A 13,511-nucleotide genomic window follows, 5' to 3' on the forward strand; every position below is an offset into this window, starting at 1 on the left:
TGCAGTAAGTACAGCAGTACACATTCCTCCACAGACACTATGTTTGTTTACTACTACTGTGGTCATGGAAATGCTTTCATTAGCTTTAACTAGCTTCGATCACCTCAATGAGGACTGACATTGATCACCTCCACTGGTGCATAATTGCAACACGTTGAGTATGTTTCGTGTTTGCAACAGCTGGGCCAGATGTTGTCATTTGCCTTCTTGCATGGAGCATGTTTGGGAAATAACAGTGACAACACTGCTTCTGGAAAGAGATGTTGCCATTGACTTTTTTAAATGTAACTCTTCAATGCTGTGAGCACCACAAACTAAATTCCTAAATTCACTAAATTCTTAAATTCACATTTAACTAACTGTTTCCTGTCTTCCTGTGCCAAGTTAAGCTTCATATTTACCACACAGATAGGTGAGTGGTATTGATCTACTTATCAAATTCACAGAAAGAAAGTGAATAAGTGCATTTCCCAAAAACACTATGGGGTATGACAAAAGATTACTAGGAGAGTGGAAACACATGCAGTTTTTTTCATCTACAGTCAGATAATTTGCCTGAAATCACTTAAAAAAGAATTCAATTCAGAAGAGGATGCGGTGTAAACAACATCAGTATTAAGATAGGAAAGGAAAATTACTGTGTCATCTGCATATATACATGTGTGAAAGTGCAACTTGGTAAAGTGGATCTACAGAACATGAGTTTCTCTTAAAGAAGTTGTCCTCATCAGCCCCAAATGATCCTACCAGATCTCCTCTGGTCCATTGCACAAGCCTGATCCTCCTCCATCACGCTGAGCCTGGCAGCCCCGCCTCCACACCACGACCAGTCCCACGTCTCAACACGCCCACTACCTGACCAATAGGACCTCTGCAGGGGGAAGTACCAGGGGCGGGGCAGCCCATACATGCCTATAGGAAAGGAAGAACACATTTAATCTTGTCTGTTTAAAAATATGAGTGAATAATTGAGTATGATGGGGATTCAGATGAGGATTCCTACCTGGATGCACTGCCTCTATGTACCAGGTAAGTACACCATACACAGCAGCATCGATGATGAGCATCATCATGGATAGACCCAGGTTAAAGTCATCGCCTTCTACCGGTGACTGGTTGATGGTTCGCCACTGGATGCCAACACCCGCAACCTCATACAGGGCAAAATATTTTGAACCCAGGCCGAAGGCTGTGGTGGACATGAGAGACTGAAGGAGAGAGGTGAAGCAAGAATTTATTCATCTGTATTTCATCTGCAATATTTAAGTAATATTTCACAGTGACAACACAAGGGGCAATGTTTACAGAGATCAAATGTGGCCAGATTAACTGCAACAATGGGAGAAAAGAGAAAAGGCCTTACAGCGATGCACTTCTCAAAGGCAGTGATCTTATCATGCGCCACCTCCTCCCTGATGGCCACATACATGTAGGGCACGTAGCTGAGGAAGTAGATAATTCCTCCGCAGGCTGATGCCAGCTTGGCTTTTGAATAAATCACTGACACCAGAAAACTGGAAAACAAAGGGCAGTTGCATGGGCTTCTTTTCATCAAACCTTACATATATGTCAGGAGTCAAACTAATGACTCTCCAATCAGAAGTTTCTGTTAGAGACATCAGGGTGTAGGATGGTGCTCAGAGGTGAAGGGATATTAAAGGTAGAGTCAGGGCTTTTTCAAAACAAATACAAAAATGTGAATAGTATTTCATGTATTTTTAAACATTTACTGCATATTAACGTAACAATAACAGACTATGATAACGTCTCTTACTGTCCTATGTGCATAATAATGGTAGTGTAGTAAAATAGAGGTTGCAGTAGTTTTTATTAGCCCTGAGTAGTGTCTCAGGCCACATACAGCTCCTAGTATGTGGATGTGGCCAGTATGTGTATTTTTACATATAATATTGTGCTTTAAAGTTGCTTTAATTGATTTTTTTTCTCAGTAGTTGATGGGGACCAAACCAGAACTAAAAGGAGCATGAGTATTGGAGTTACATTCATCATGTGGACACAAATAAATGATAATATTGCTTTGCCCCTGCTGGATGATTGCTAACAGGTTTGCCACAGCAACTTTACAAGGAGATAATATGTCAAATGTTGTGTTTTCATCTTGATCTGCTGCCCAAAAAAGACAAAAAAGGTTATTATAATTAACTATTACTGCACATTTAAAGCAGTTGTAAGGGCCCTGCACACCCACACAGTGTTTTCACTTATTGTAGGTAATTAGATGTCTAATCAGCTTCTAAGTGGGCAGAGTGTTGCTGATTATTATGTGAGGTCACTTGACACAACCTTGATATTAAACAGTTACTACCGGTACAATCTGATTAGATGTCTGTTTTGGTGGGACTACATCTGCACTGTGTTGGCACTCACCAGAACATGATGGTAGCCACGGCATAGATGGTGAGGAAGAGCCAGATGATGAAGGGGTCACTGTGGAGCAACACCCGGCCATACTTCAAGATGGCGGTCAGAGCAGTGACAGAGATGGACAGCTGGACGAAGCCGGTGATGAACCATGCCACCCAGTGAACTGCGTTGTTCAGACCCATCATCTTCATCACCTGAGGAGGCAGCATGATGGTTAAATGACAGAATTTGTAGATACTTGTAGATAAGTATTACATCTCCATTTAAAACTCTATTGGTCCACTGTCAGCTTGTTTAGGCATTTGGTTTAGACATTCTTACTGTGTGTTCAAAGTGGATGGAAAGATGCAAGTAGATGCAAATTCATGCGGGGCAGTGCATATCGACGCAAAGGCTTGTCAGCGTGAGTTGAAATATTTTTACCTAGTATACGGCTGCACTGTGTATGGTCAATGTGTGAAACTGCAATTTTCTGTAGTGGTCCCAGTAATATTTGTTGTTGAAGTGTACTGAAGTAGCATATCACATGACATGTTAAGCTACGTTTGAGTCAATAAAAAGGTTATAAATGCAGTTCTAAGAACTTATTTTAATTAACTTATTTTAATTCTTATCATAACTATTCTAATTATCTGCTAACTCTCCCAGCTCCCTGTTTCACTCTGCGGATGTCTCTCATTTTTCACTCTGTATTGAGTGTTTTGTCAGAGTCAATGATCATGGAAGCTTCAGTGGAAATTGTAAAGGAAAGTTTTAACAGCATTTTAGGTGTAAATTCAGGAGGCTTATCTCTGTCTGGTTACTGCAATTACAGTGAAATCAAGCGCACCTGCAGAGTAGCCACCCCACACTAAACTAATATAACAGCTACATGAGTCCCATATTTTACCTGCAAGACTTGTGTTTTAATGCTACTGTTCATTGTTCGTTTGTGATGTGAAAATGTCAGAGAAATAAAAAAGTTTGCGTCCTGGTGTTAGTTCATTTATAAAATCCAAACACAGTGCAGAGCGTCTCCTCTGCTGGCTGCTGACAGTACTGTCAGCCGCAGAGTCAATCACCTCGGACAGTAGAGGAAGAGACGCAGAGACTCTGGTATGTGACTGTTTAAATAGGCGTTTAGCTGCCTTCACTGCATTTAACACCAGACCACAGAATATCAGATGGTATGGTCAGGAAGGAAACATTGTGGTAAAGTGTTAACGCCTAACATAGGCCTGACATATTAACCAGACAGTTTCAGTCTGTCACTGCAGGCTGGTGACAGACACACAGTCTAACCTCTTTGAGTCGATGTTCCTTCTCGGCCACAATGTGCTGAATCATCATGGCCACTGAGTAAACCCAGGAAATCACCATGCACAGAGGCATCATGTGCTCAATCACAAACAGGAAACTAAAAAAACAACAACAACACAGACCAAATATAGTTATTTTTGAACTTCTAACACACGTAAAATATATTTATAAGAACAACATTTATATAAGCAGTTAAAAATACAATTTTTGCATATAAAATATCTATATATGCCATGCTCAACATCATGACATGAACAGAGCCACACAAAAGAGAACATGACAGGTAGAGTATGTTCATGTTAATGTTATTGCTAAAAACAGTCCATTTCTTACTCGTCTCTGGTGTAACATGGATAGGGGAACATCTGAACGTAGTTACCCGGCTCCACCACATCATGGCCCACAAATGTGTTGATGATGGCTCTCTCTATCATATCTGAGAAAGAGAAATGTGATAAATGTGCATTACATTTTTAGTTGTTTGCATTTAGGTGATGCTTTAAAAGAAAAAGAAGAAGAAGGTGAGAAGGCAGAGAGGACATGACGAGGTGTTTAATGTGCTACAGCTGAGCAGCTAATTAGTTATCTAGCTGTTAACTGACATTAGCGGTGCACTTTTCCCTGGTGAATGTTTGTTTGGTGGTTCGTTCAACACGCTAAACTGCAGGACAAGATGTGTGTTCATGTTTATAAGTTGTCATCAAGTTTTGATGACCATGTTTAAAGGAGGAAGGTATCACGCCTCATATTGCACTTTAATTTAACAACTGAGTATTGAATATTTTATACATTTTAAGATTTTATTTAAACATTGGACATGTTGAATGTTGTTTCCATGGGCTAAAGTTCCTTGCTTCAAGTTTCACAGAATAAATGGGAAGCAAAGATGTCTCCTTTTTCTTTTGCTGATCTGAAAAATGATCCGATCCATGACTCAAAGCCATGATACAATCCGTACCGTGAGTTCTGTGATCCGTTGCACCCCTTTTGAAAGGGGTCTCTCATGATGACACACTCATTTACCGAAACAAGACTAAATGATAAAGCAAGGATTCTACAGGCCATTTAAAGAACTGTTCCACCCAAACACACAATCAAGAGTTTTCATTAGAACAACTTCCTCCCAGAGAAATGTTCCCTGTACATTTTATGCCAGTAGCATAAAACTCTGTGTAGATTCATGACTAAAACTGTGTGTACACACAAAAATACATTCTTTTAATCAGATGTATAAAGTCCTGCATACTATACTATGGCTCTGTTTTATAAATGTCAGTCATTGTGGAACAAGGTGCACATGCACGAGCCTTATTTTCACTCCCACAATTAGCCATAAATGGAAGAAGATGCTCTTATCAGCCATTTTTTTAATATCAATAAGCTGACTGCATCACGGTCTTTACACCCGTCAATGAAACAAACGGGAGAGAAGTGCAGTTTCATCACTTGTGTTGCACCAGTGAAGTTCTCAAACAGGCACATCATGCCTCTATCATGCACAGCTGTGTGGCTCTTTATAATGTCCATGTCATTAATTAATCACATAGACCTGTAAACTTTCGTCAGCAGTAATCTCTGGTAATTATTTTTAAACATCAGAAATATAATCAATGATTAGCAGCAGTGCTCACAAAACGACTTTACAGGGTGTGTCACAGTTTAGGGTAAAAAAAGGAATATTAACAGCAAAATGATGTTGCCTATGCAAATTAGAAGAATGAGACATAACATAAGTAATTACTCAATATGAAGTTTATAAATGTCTTTGTTTGGCATTTTACAGATTGATATGTAGAACCATAAAAATCACACAATCAGTACAGTTGGTTATCAAACTAAACTACAGTTTAGACCAGTACCCCTGGTCTAAAATGTGCCTCACCACACATTCTGTTCATTAAAAATACTGGTTTATGTATGGGAAATGATATCTGCATGATTTGGGCATACTAATTCTTTATGCATCTGGCCTCTGGTCACTGATTCCAAACAATAAAAATATTTATGAATTAGATCAGATGGTGCTATAGCCTGATATTTATTAGATAAAATGTCTGACTGTCCATCATAATCAAACCAATTACATGATGCCTGAGTCACATAACAAGGTGTGTTGGAGATATTTTTTGCAGAGCGCAGTTCCAAAAAGTGCACAATTAAATATCAAAGCACACATTAAAAGCATTGTTATATTAAAGTCCAGCGCTTGCTGAGATAAAGCAGCATGTTCTCACTCTACAGAGCCAGTAAGCTCTTTTATACACAGTTGAGTTGGGATTTTTTCAGACACCACTCCCCCTTTTGTGACCCCTTTAATAATCATACAGTCCCCTAGCTAGAATTTTTTTTGTAATTCCAGTGATCCAACCCTTTCAATCTGTCATGGCTAAAATCGACCATAAATTGCCTTGGCAGTCTCCGGGCAACTCCTGTCAGTTTGGATGCATCATTATGGATCAACTCTCTGTATCAGACAAGCAGCTCCCTACTCTCTGCCTTCTAAATAAAATATGACTTGCAGTGGAAAGTGCTTCTGCTCCAGCTTGCATTGGCATTTTCACAGGTGTGCCCACTTCACAGTGCACAGTGGTAAGCACTTTACCAGAATAAATCTTTTTCTTACTAAAACATACTAAACAATGCGTTTGACATCACAGTCTGGCTCCCCTGTGGATCTGTGTGGCTCTTGATTTATAGCAGAGACTGTTGCCATCACATTGCTCTAAAACAAAGTCCACGACAAAAAGGTTTCTGCTTCCAACTATGGCAGCTGTGTAACATTACAAATATAACCATGTACGTTATGTATCAAATCTATTGTCTAACCTGCATCGTGGATATATTGTCAGCACTCAAGAAGCATTGCATTCTGGTCACATACCTTGGATCCAAACAAAACCATAAAGGAAGTAGAATTTCCCCCCAGTGTTTGGTCCTGGACGCCAGTAGGCTCGTCGGATTTCATTGGTCTTTTCTGTAAAGCTGGAGTTTTGTCTAATTTTGTACAGGACGTGGGGCGGCAGGGAACCATCTTTGTTAGTCTGGAAAATCACACCTATGAAGCAGAAGAGCAAGTATCAGGTCAGCAGTGTCCTGGTGGTCATCATGAAGCCTGCTAACATCATAGTGTAGCTTCAGTCCATTTCTGAACAATGTCAAACCTCTGTCTTACAATCAGGTTTGTTTGTCCTGTGGGAATCTCTCCTTACAGCACTGACTTTATCCTACTCACTGAATTGTCTTCACTTGTTGCACTTGTTTTGCCTACAGACACTAGATTTGCATGTCTAACTCTGGAGGTCCACTGGATGCAGCTGTGATGCGTTCCTGTTGGTGCACAGCTGTATCACGTCTATGTTGTGGCTCAGTCATCCACTGAAAGGTTCAGAAGCAGAGTGTCTTCAAACAGTCTATTCTTCAGCAATGGACTCTTTGTTCAGTTTTCCCTGCATCATCTGTTTTGTGTGTATCAAATGTAAGGTAGATTGTTTCCAATATTGTTTGGAGTTGTTTTGCTGACATTTTTTGTCTTTTACAAGCATGATTAATACATGTTTGCAGGGCATTTATTATTCATGTGGTAACGCTGTTTTACAAAGGTGCAGATTCAACTTTATGGTCATTTTGGAGGCTGTAGTTTGTGGTGCTGTTCACACTGTAGTGCTGAATGTGTTGTTTTACTGAGAGGTGTTTCTAAATTACATATGTGTCTGGCCATTTGGATGTTCAGAAAATCTGTAAAAAAAATGAAATTGCAGATTTTGAACTTGTTGCACTTCCCAATTGACTAGCAAGCCAAATCAGTCCATTTGAACTGTACCACTATGTCCTTCTCCTGCTGTGGCCCAACTGTTCCACTCGTTTTCATTAGAGCATAAAGCCAGCGCTTTGTTCAAGCATTTGTTTTACTATTTGCTGAGCTATCATTATCCCCCTCTGACACACAGGTACAGAGTGATGACTCACTGGCAAACACAGAAACATTGTCCTGGTAGGCCTGGTTCAGCGTGTAGTTGACGATGCTGTCCTCGTCAGGAAAGCCCTTGAAGATGTCCACACTGACCTAAAAGCCCGGGACAAACACAGAAATAATCGTTCACAGTGGAAGTAGAGTCATGAAAAAAAACTATTGTGACAGCTGAGCACCATACTGAATTACTGCAGGGTCTGCATGTTTACACTTGAATCAATAGGATAGTGTTTCTTTGCCTTTTCCTGTCTCCAAACGGTGTCTGTAAGTAAATCAATGCATATTATTGCAAATATAATGACCTTGGGCAATGTTATTTTATAGTATGTGTCACTTCAGATTGAAAATGAACACAAACATTCTTTCATATGACTTCCATGCCACATCTGACTACTCATACTAAATGTTCACAATATATTGTGTAGTGTGTGAGTTTGTATTTCACTCCTCCATGGTTCATCTTATGCTGTACATTATGGTGTGGTGCATGTCTGACTGTGTTTGCTGAAGTACAATGTCGATGTTGTGTTTTCATCAAGCAGCAACCTCCGGGGCTGAAAAATGAAGCAGATGCAGAAGTGCCAAGAACCTGCTTTCTATCTAATGGCCATAAGGGGGCAAATCCACTGGTTGCAAAAGAAAGTCCGATTGTATGGAAGCCTATGGGAAAATGACCCTACTTCTCTCTTGATGTATTATCTCATTGAACTGTTTCCTAGTGGGTTTTCGGTCTCAATTGCTAGTTTCAAGCCTTCTTCAACACAGCATGATGTTCATTTTGTAAATTATGGTCCCATTTAGATTGCTAACCAAGCTAGCAGCTAGTACTATGGTCAGCTCTACCCTCTTGTCCAAATATGGTCCCTTCTGGTTCCAAAAATCAAACATGGCGACGGCCAAATCCAAGATGGCGATGGTCAAATTGCTACACTCGAGGCTTCAAAATGGCAGTTTATAAACCAATGGGTGACTCACAGTGGCTATGTCCATATTTCTTACAGTCTATGGTTTTCATCTTGTTGCACTGCCCCCAAATGGTCAAAAAAATAAATTAACAGATTTAAAGAAATATTTTTTTTGGGAGATAAATTGAATTGCTTTGCCAAGACTCTGAAAAGATCGATACCACTCTTATGACTGTACAGTAAATGTAAAACTACAACAAGGTTAGCTTAGTTTCGCAGGGGGGGGGGAACAGCTAGCCTAGCTCTGTCCAAAGGGAACAAAATCTGCCTACCAGCACCTCTAAAGCTTACATATTAAACTTTATATCTCTTTTGTTTAATTTGTACAAAAACTGTAGTGTAAAAACAATAATTACATGCTTTATGGGAGGGTTAAGGTTGTAGTTGTTGCTACTACTCCAGCTAATGTCCACAAAAGAGAAACCTCTCCAACTCGTTATTCAGTAATGAGTCATGTTGGCTATGCTCTACTGCTCATGTATGAGCTGGCATTGTATGGTCAATGTTAAGTACTGTAGAATAAAGAAGCCATGTGGAAATCCAAATTAAGTTGTCTGTTGCCTCTCTAAGCTAACTAGCTATCCCAGAGCTTCTGCTAACTACAAGCTGCTAGCTGTCTCCACCTTCCCCAGCCCACATTACAAGCAGTGGCTCCAAGAATTTCCTGGTCCCAGCTGAGAAGTGCATGTATCGAGATATTTATCTATTTATTTTCATTTATTTAAGTTTTCTTAAACCAATGTATTATTATAAATGTTGTTGACATAACTTATATTTGTTCTGCTAATTTTTTCTCTTCTTTTTCTAAAAATTTTTGTTATTGTACAGTTTTTGTACATTTGTTTGATTTCTGAGAAGTAACTTTTGTCAGGGATTATGACCATCAAGTAAAGAGTATTAAAAGAAAAAGAAGTGCAAGCTGGCCTGGTTAGGAATCGCCACTTACTATACAGACCTTAGACATGAAGCGCGTCCAGCCACAGGCAGCGTTGTCAATGGTGTCCAGCTGTTCTAGCAGGGTGGAGGTGTTAGGAAGACTGTAGTTTGCCTCCATCAGCCCCTGTATCAGCTCACTGTCTGTGCCATTCAACAGCTCAGGGTGCTGTTGAAGCTCTGAAGACAGCTGGAGGCAGAAGAGAAAGAGCTGATAGATGACTCACAGCCCACTGAACTTCATGGGAAAATATTGATACATGGATTAATTTTCACATCCTGATGTCATCATCAATAATTTCAGTGGATGACTTGTATGTGAACATACTTGTTGCAGCCACATCAGCTGGTTGTGCAGCCGGCCCTCCTCAAGAAAAATCCTGAGCTGAGCAGAGATGTTAAGCCAGACCTTGGTGTAGTGTGTCACGTTCCCAACGAATGCAAATGTCTCATTGGCCTAAGAGGGAAAAAAAATGTTCCTTTGTTTTTGTAATGCTATTTTGTCATGAATTCAGCCATCTGCCCATAAAGTTTCACTCCTTTCCTCCTCCACATCCTCCTTTCATCTCTCACCCTCCCACATTCACAGTGCTCTCACCCGTCCTCAGCCACTTGCTCAGATAACTGATAGGTGCTGCGAATGGTCAGACTGTGCTACAATCAACAGATAATCAATAAGTAGGAGAAGGTTGTTGTGAACCCAAGATGTCAGACAGTACAGGATACATGTACTGTTTGTGGAATACAAAACTTTTCCCATTGCTTGCTCCATGGTCTCACATAATTCATGTTGGGAGTCTCTGGCTCTGTAGTGACAGTGACACTAAACATTGACAATAAAACTGTAAATGCAGCATTGTCAAGAGTGAACTATTAAGATCAGGGTGCATAGTGCATTTGTTGGGGACTATTTTAAGCGGCGGATGAATTCACATTTGTTCTAGTGAGTATTTCTGGAAGCAGAACAGTGTGAGTGTGTGTGAGTAAATCTCACTACAGTGTGTGTTCATGGTGATGAAGGAACATGTCACCCAGTACAGCAGTGTGGCTCACTGATGTGTTTTTAATAGTTTTTGGACAACAATGGAGCGCTATGACACAGAGGAATAAGATACACACAATGTACTTGTTAGTAGGATAGATTAACTGTTGATTTGGTTAACAAGGATAAAAATATTGAATATCAACAGAATAAATCTTTAAAGCTCTATTAATCAATATTTTAATTGAGCGAGAAAGTCTATTTTGGACTTTGGAAATAGTAGTTTGACCAAATATTGCGTGTCAAAGTCCACTTATCAGCTTTCAACCACATCCTCATCAGTGGATACCAACTGCTGTACACTGTGAGATGCAGTTGAGCTAGCTTTGTAAAAAGCTAAAAACCATACTGTTATGTTCACATATGATCAAATGACAATGTGTAGCATAACAAAAAGAGAATTATCACCAACTCTGCAGTGTTTTAGCTCATTTCTTTGTTCACTTCTTTGTTTTTGTGGCTCTGAAACTTTATCTGATTGAATGTGGCCCATGAAGGTACACATAAAATAAAACCATACATGTAGAAAAAATATACACATTGCATTAAAAGAAAATATATACAGTACCAGTCAAAACTTTGGACATTCATCTGAATGAGAAAGTGTGTCTAAACTTTTCACTGTTACTGCACATATGCATTTCCACATACTTTTAACATCAGTTTGACTGATATGTGCAGCTACGTGCATGTGTTAGAGTACCACTTTCCTCATAACTTGTTTATCACATTAATAGTTAATAAAAGTTGGCATTAAGGATTTGTTTATTCAGATGAGTTTTATAATGGTGGGAAGAGTTGGAGTGAGTGATAGAGGTGACATAAAGGGTTGTTTGATGTCTCTCTGCCTGGGTGTGATAGTGCCTGTCTGATAGTGAGGACAGGGTAGTTCCTGTTATCGTACTAGCATGGCTGATCCAAGAAAGTTTTGATTTGTTTTTAACACACAGAAAGTTGTACTAGTATGTCAGATGTGTTTACAGCTTGTTCTGCTTCCCCAAGTGGCCAAAGAACAAACAATAGATGCAGCTTGAGTCATAGTTTTGCAATTCTTTGGTGTGGAGCACCATGAAAGAAGTACTGTATGTCAGTTTAAGTAATGAAAGAAAATTTACTTATACACCCACACCAAGGACAGCACTCTCTACTTGCCTTCTGAATCACTTTATCCACCTGGGAGCCGATGGGTGAGTAGAGGATCTTGGGATTTGTAGTCATCAGGTGAACCAGTAAGCCCAGGTTCCTCTGTTCTTTGCTGGTGAATCCCAGAGAACTCATATTGCCTTGCTTCAAGGCCTCCGGCTCAATGATCCTGCAACAGCCACGGGTTAAAGGCCATTAACTTTACTGCTACTCACAGTAGTAGTACTTCTGCATTTTATGTTATCTGTCGCAGGTTGTTAAAATGAATCACAATGAAGCAAAAAGAATCCTTCTCATATATCAGGCCACAACCTCACTGTGCTCACATCAAACAGCTCACAGTAACAAATGATGCTGCAGTCACTTTATCTGACAAGGAATTCCTCTGAGTTTGTCAGTGAATCTTTTGAGATTCGGACACAAAAGAAAGGATTGGTGAAAGTTCTTGTCATCAATGAATTGACCGGTGACAACCAATGTGAAGCACCAAAATTCACTGTGAGTGAAACATGATGTCCGTTAAAACATAATTATGGCTTGTTGCAACTTTCATTTAATTTTCTAGATCTAGTTTTGACCCTATCTCTACCAGTTATGATATTTTTGTAGCCTACTCAACAAGTTAATAGCTGGGATAGCTATTATTATAGCTGAGGCTATATTGTCAGTAGGCTACATAATATCAGATGTATGTTTCCAATTATGTGTAGGTTACCAACTACATAATCATCTACTCTTTGACATATTTTCTCTTCCACAGGACGTCCATTCAATTTACAAGCATCATCGAAAGTTAAAAATGAAGAAGCTGCAGTTGGAGATAAAGAAACTGGAGAAGGATATAAGTATAAATTTAAACACAGCAGAGGGTCATGGTTTGGACTTTATTTAATTTTCTTTTTGTCTTCACAGCTTGAACAAAATGAGTGAATGAATAAATAAATAAATAAATAAATAAACAGAAAGCAACTTTGGCATACTTTTATTTCTTAAATTGTAAATGCTAAGCTTTTAAATAAAAGGGTTCACTCCAAAAAAAAAAGTGACCATGAATAAAATGTGGATTAACTGAAAGAGGTGTTTTTGTAAAAATCCCTCACAGTTCTTCCATCTTATGTTTCTGAACATGAACATGACACAAGTGATGCGAGTGCAACGAGACACTTGATTCTGTTTCCGTCTGTCAGAAATTCTTTGACACACAGCTAAATTAAGCTTGACAGTTAGCCTGCCGTGGAGCAGGCTAGCTCTGCAGTATAAGTTCATAGAATCATATAAGCCACAGTTATGGAACGGAACTCTATTAAATTCACAAGGCTTATCAAAATAGGCCAGACTTTTCCTTTATCCATCATAATGAAATACCCCTCCAGAGGTTCATTAAAAGATGTATTAAACAGTTTCTGACCATCTGAGGCTGAGTTTCACAACAAGCTAAAATCTCATGCGATTGAAATATTAATTCCTTATGAAGTTGTTATATAATGAACATGTTAGCAACCAGTTACCTGTTTACATATCCAGCAGACAGACGGAGTTGTGTTTGTGTATACCTGATCATTTTTGATTTCACTTTCCTTTTAGCTGTATTTTGGTCTCCACCAACTCCTGACAATAATATCTGTCTCTTTAGCTGCCAAATGTTCACTATGTTCACCAGCTAACTGCTGTCTCTGAAACAAAAACAATGAACCGAAAGAGGCTAAACTGCCTCATAGAGCTGAAAGAACTGTCCAGTGATAATGTAGGTTTGTCACCATGAGCAACACCTTTC

At 39.4% G+C, this 13,511-nt stretch overlaps 1 protein-coding gene across 5 annotated transcripts in view; it reads right to left on the reverse strand.

Annotated features, from left to right (window-relative positions):
• abca2 (ATP-binding cassette, sub-family A (ABC1), member 2) overlaps positions 1-13,511 on the reverse strand; it is a 121,944-nt gene that overhangs the window by 33,434 nt on the left and 74,999 nt on the right. For all 5 annotated transcript variants that reach the window (XM_044363135.1, XM_044363127.1, XM_044363118.1 and 2 more), the window contains 11 exons: positions 11,747-11,906; positions 9,881-10,009; positions 9,575-9,742; positions 7,651-7,747; positions 6,566-6,739; positions 4,018-4,120; positions 3,667-3,781; positions 2,389-2,579; positions 1,364-1,514; positions 1,004-1,208; positions 748-912 (listed from right to left, as the gene is read on the reverse strand). In XM_044363135.1, coding sequence (XP_044219070.1) covers positions 748-912; positions 1,004-1,208; positions 1,364-1,514; positions 2,389-2,579; positions 3,667-3,781; positions 4,018-4,120; positions 6,566-6,739; positions 7,651-7,747; positions 9,575-9,742; positions 9,881-10,009; positions 11,747-11,906 — 1,658 coding nt within the window. The remainder of the gene's footprint in view (positions 1-747; positions 913-1,003; positions 1,209-1,363; positions 1,515-2,388; positions 2,580-3,666; positions 3,782-4,017; positions 4,121-6,565; positions 6,740-7,650; positions 7,748-9,574; positions 9,743-9,880; positions 10,010-11,746; positions 11,907-13,511) is intronic.

Source organism: Thunnus albacares, chromosome 2 (assembly GCF_914725855.1).
Source record: "Thunnus albacares chromosome 2, fThuAlb1.1, whole genome shotgun sequence".
Taxonomy (NCBI): domain Eukaryota; kingdom Metazoa; phylum Chordata; class Actinopteri; order Scombriformes; family Scombridae; genus Thunnus; species Thunnus albacares.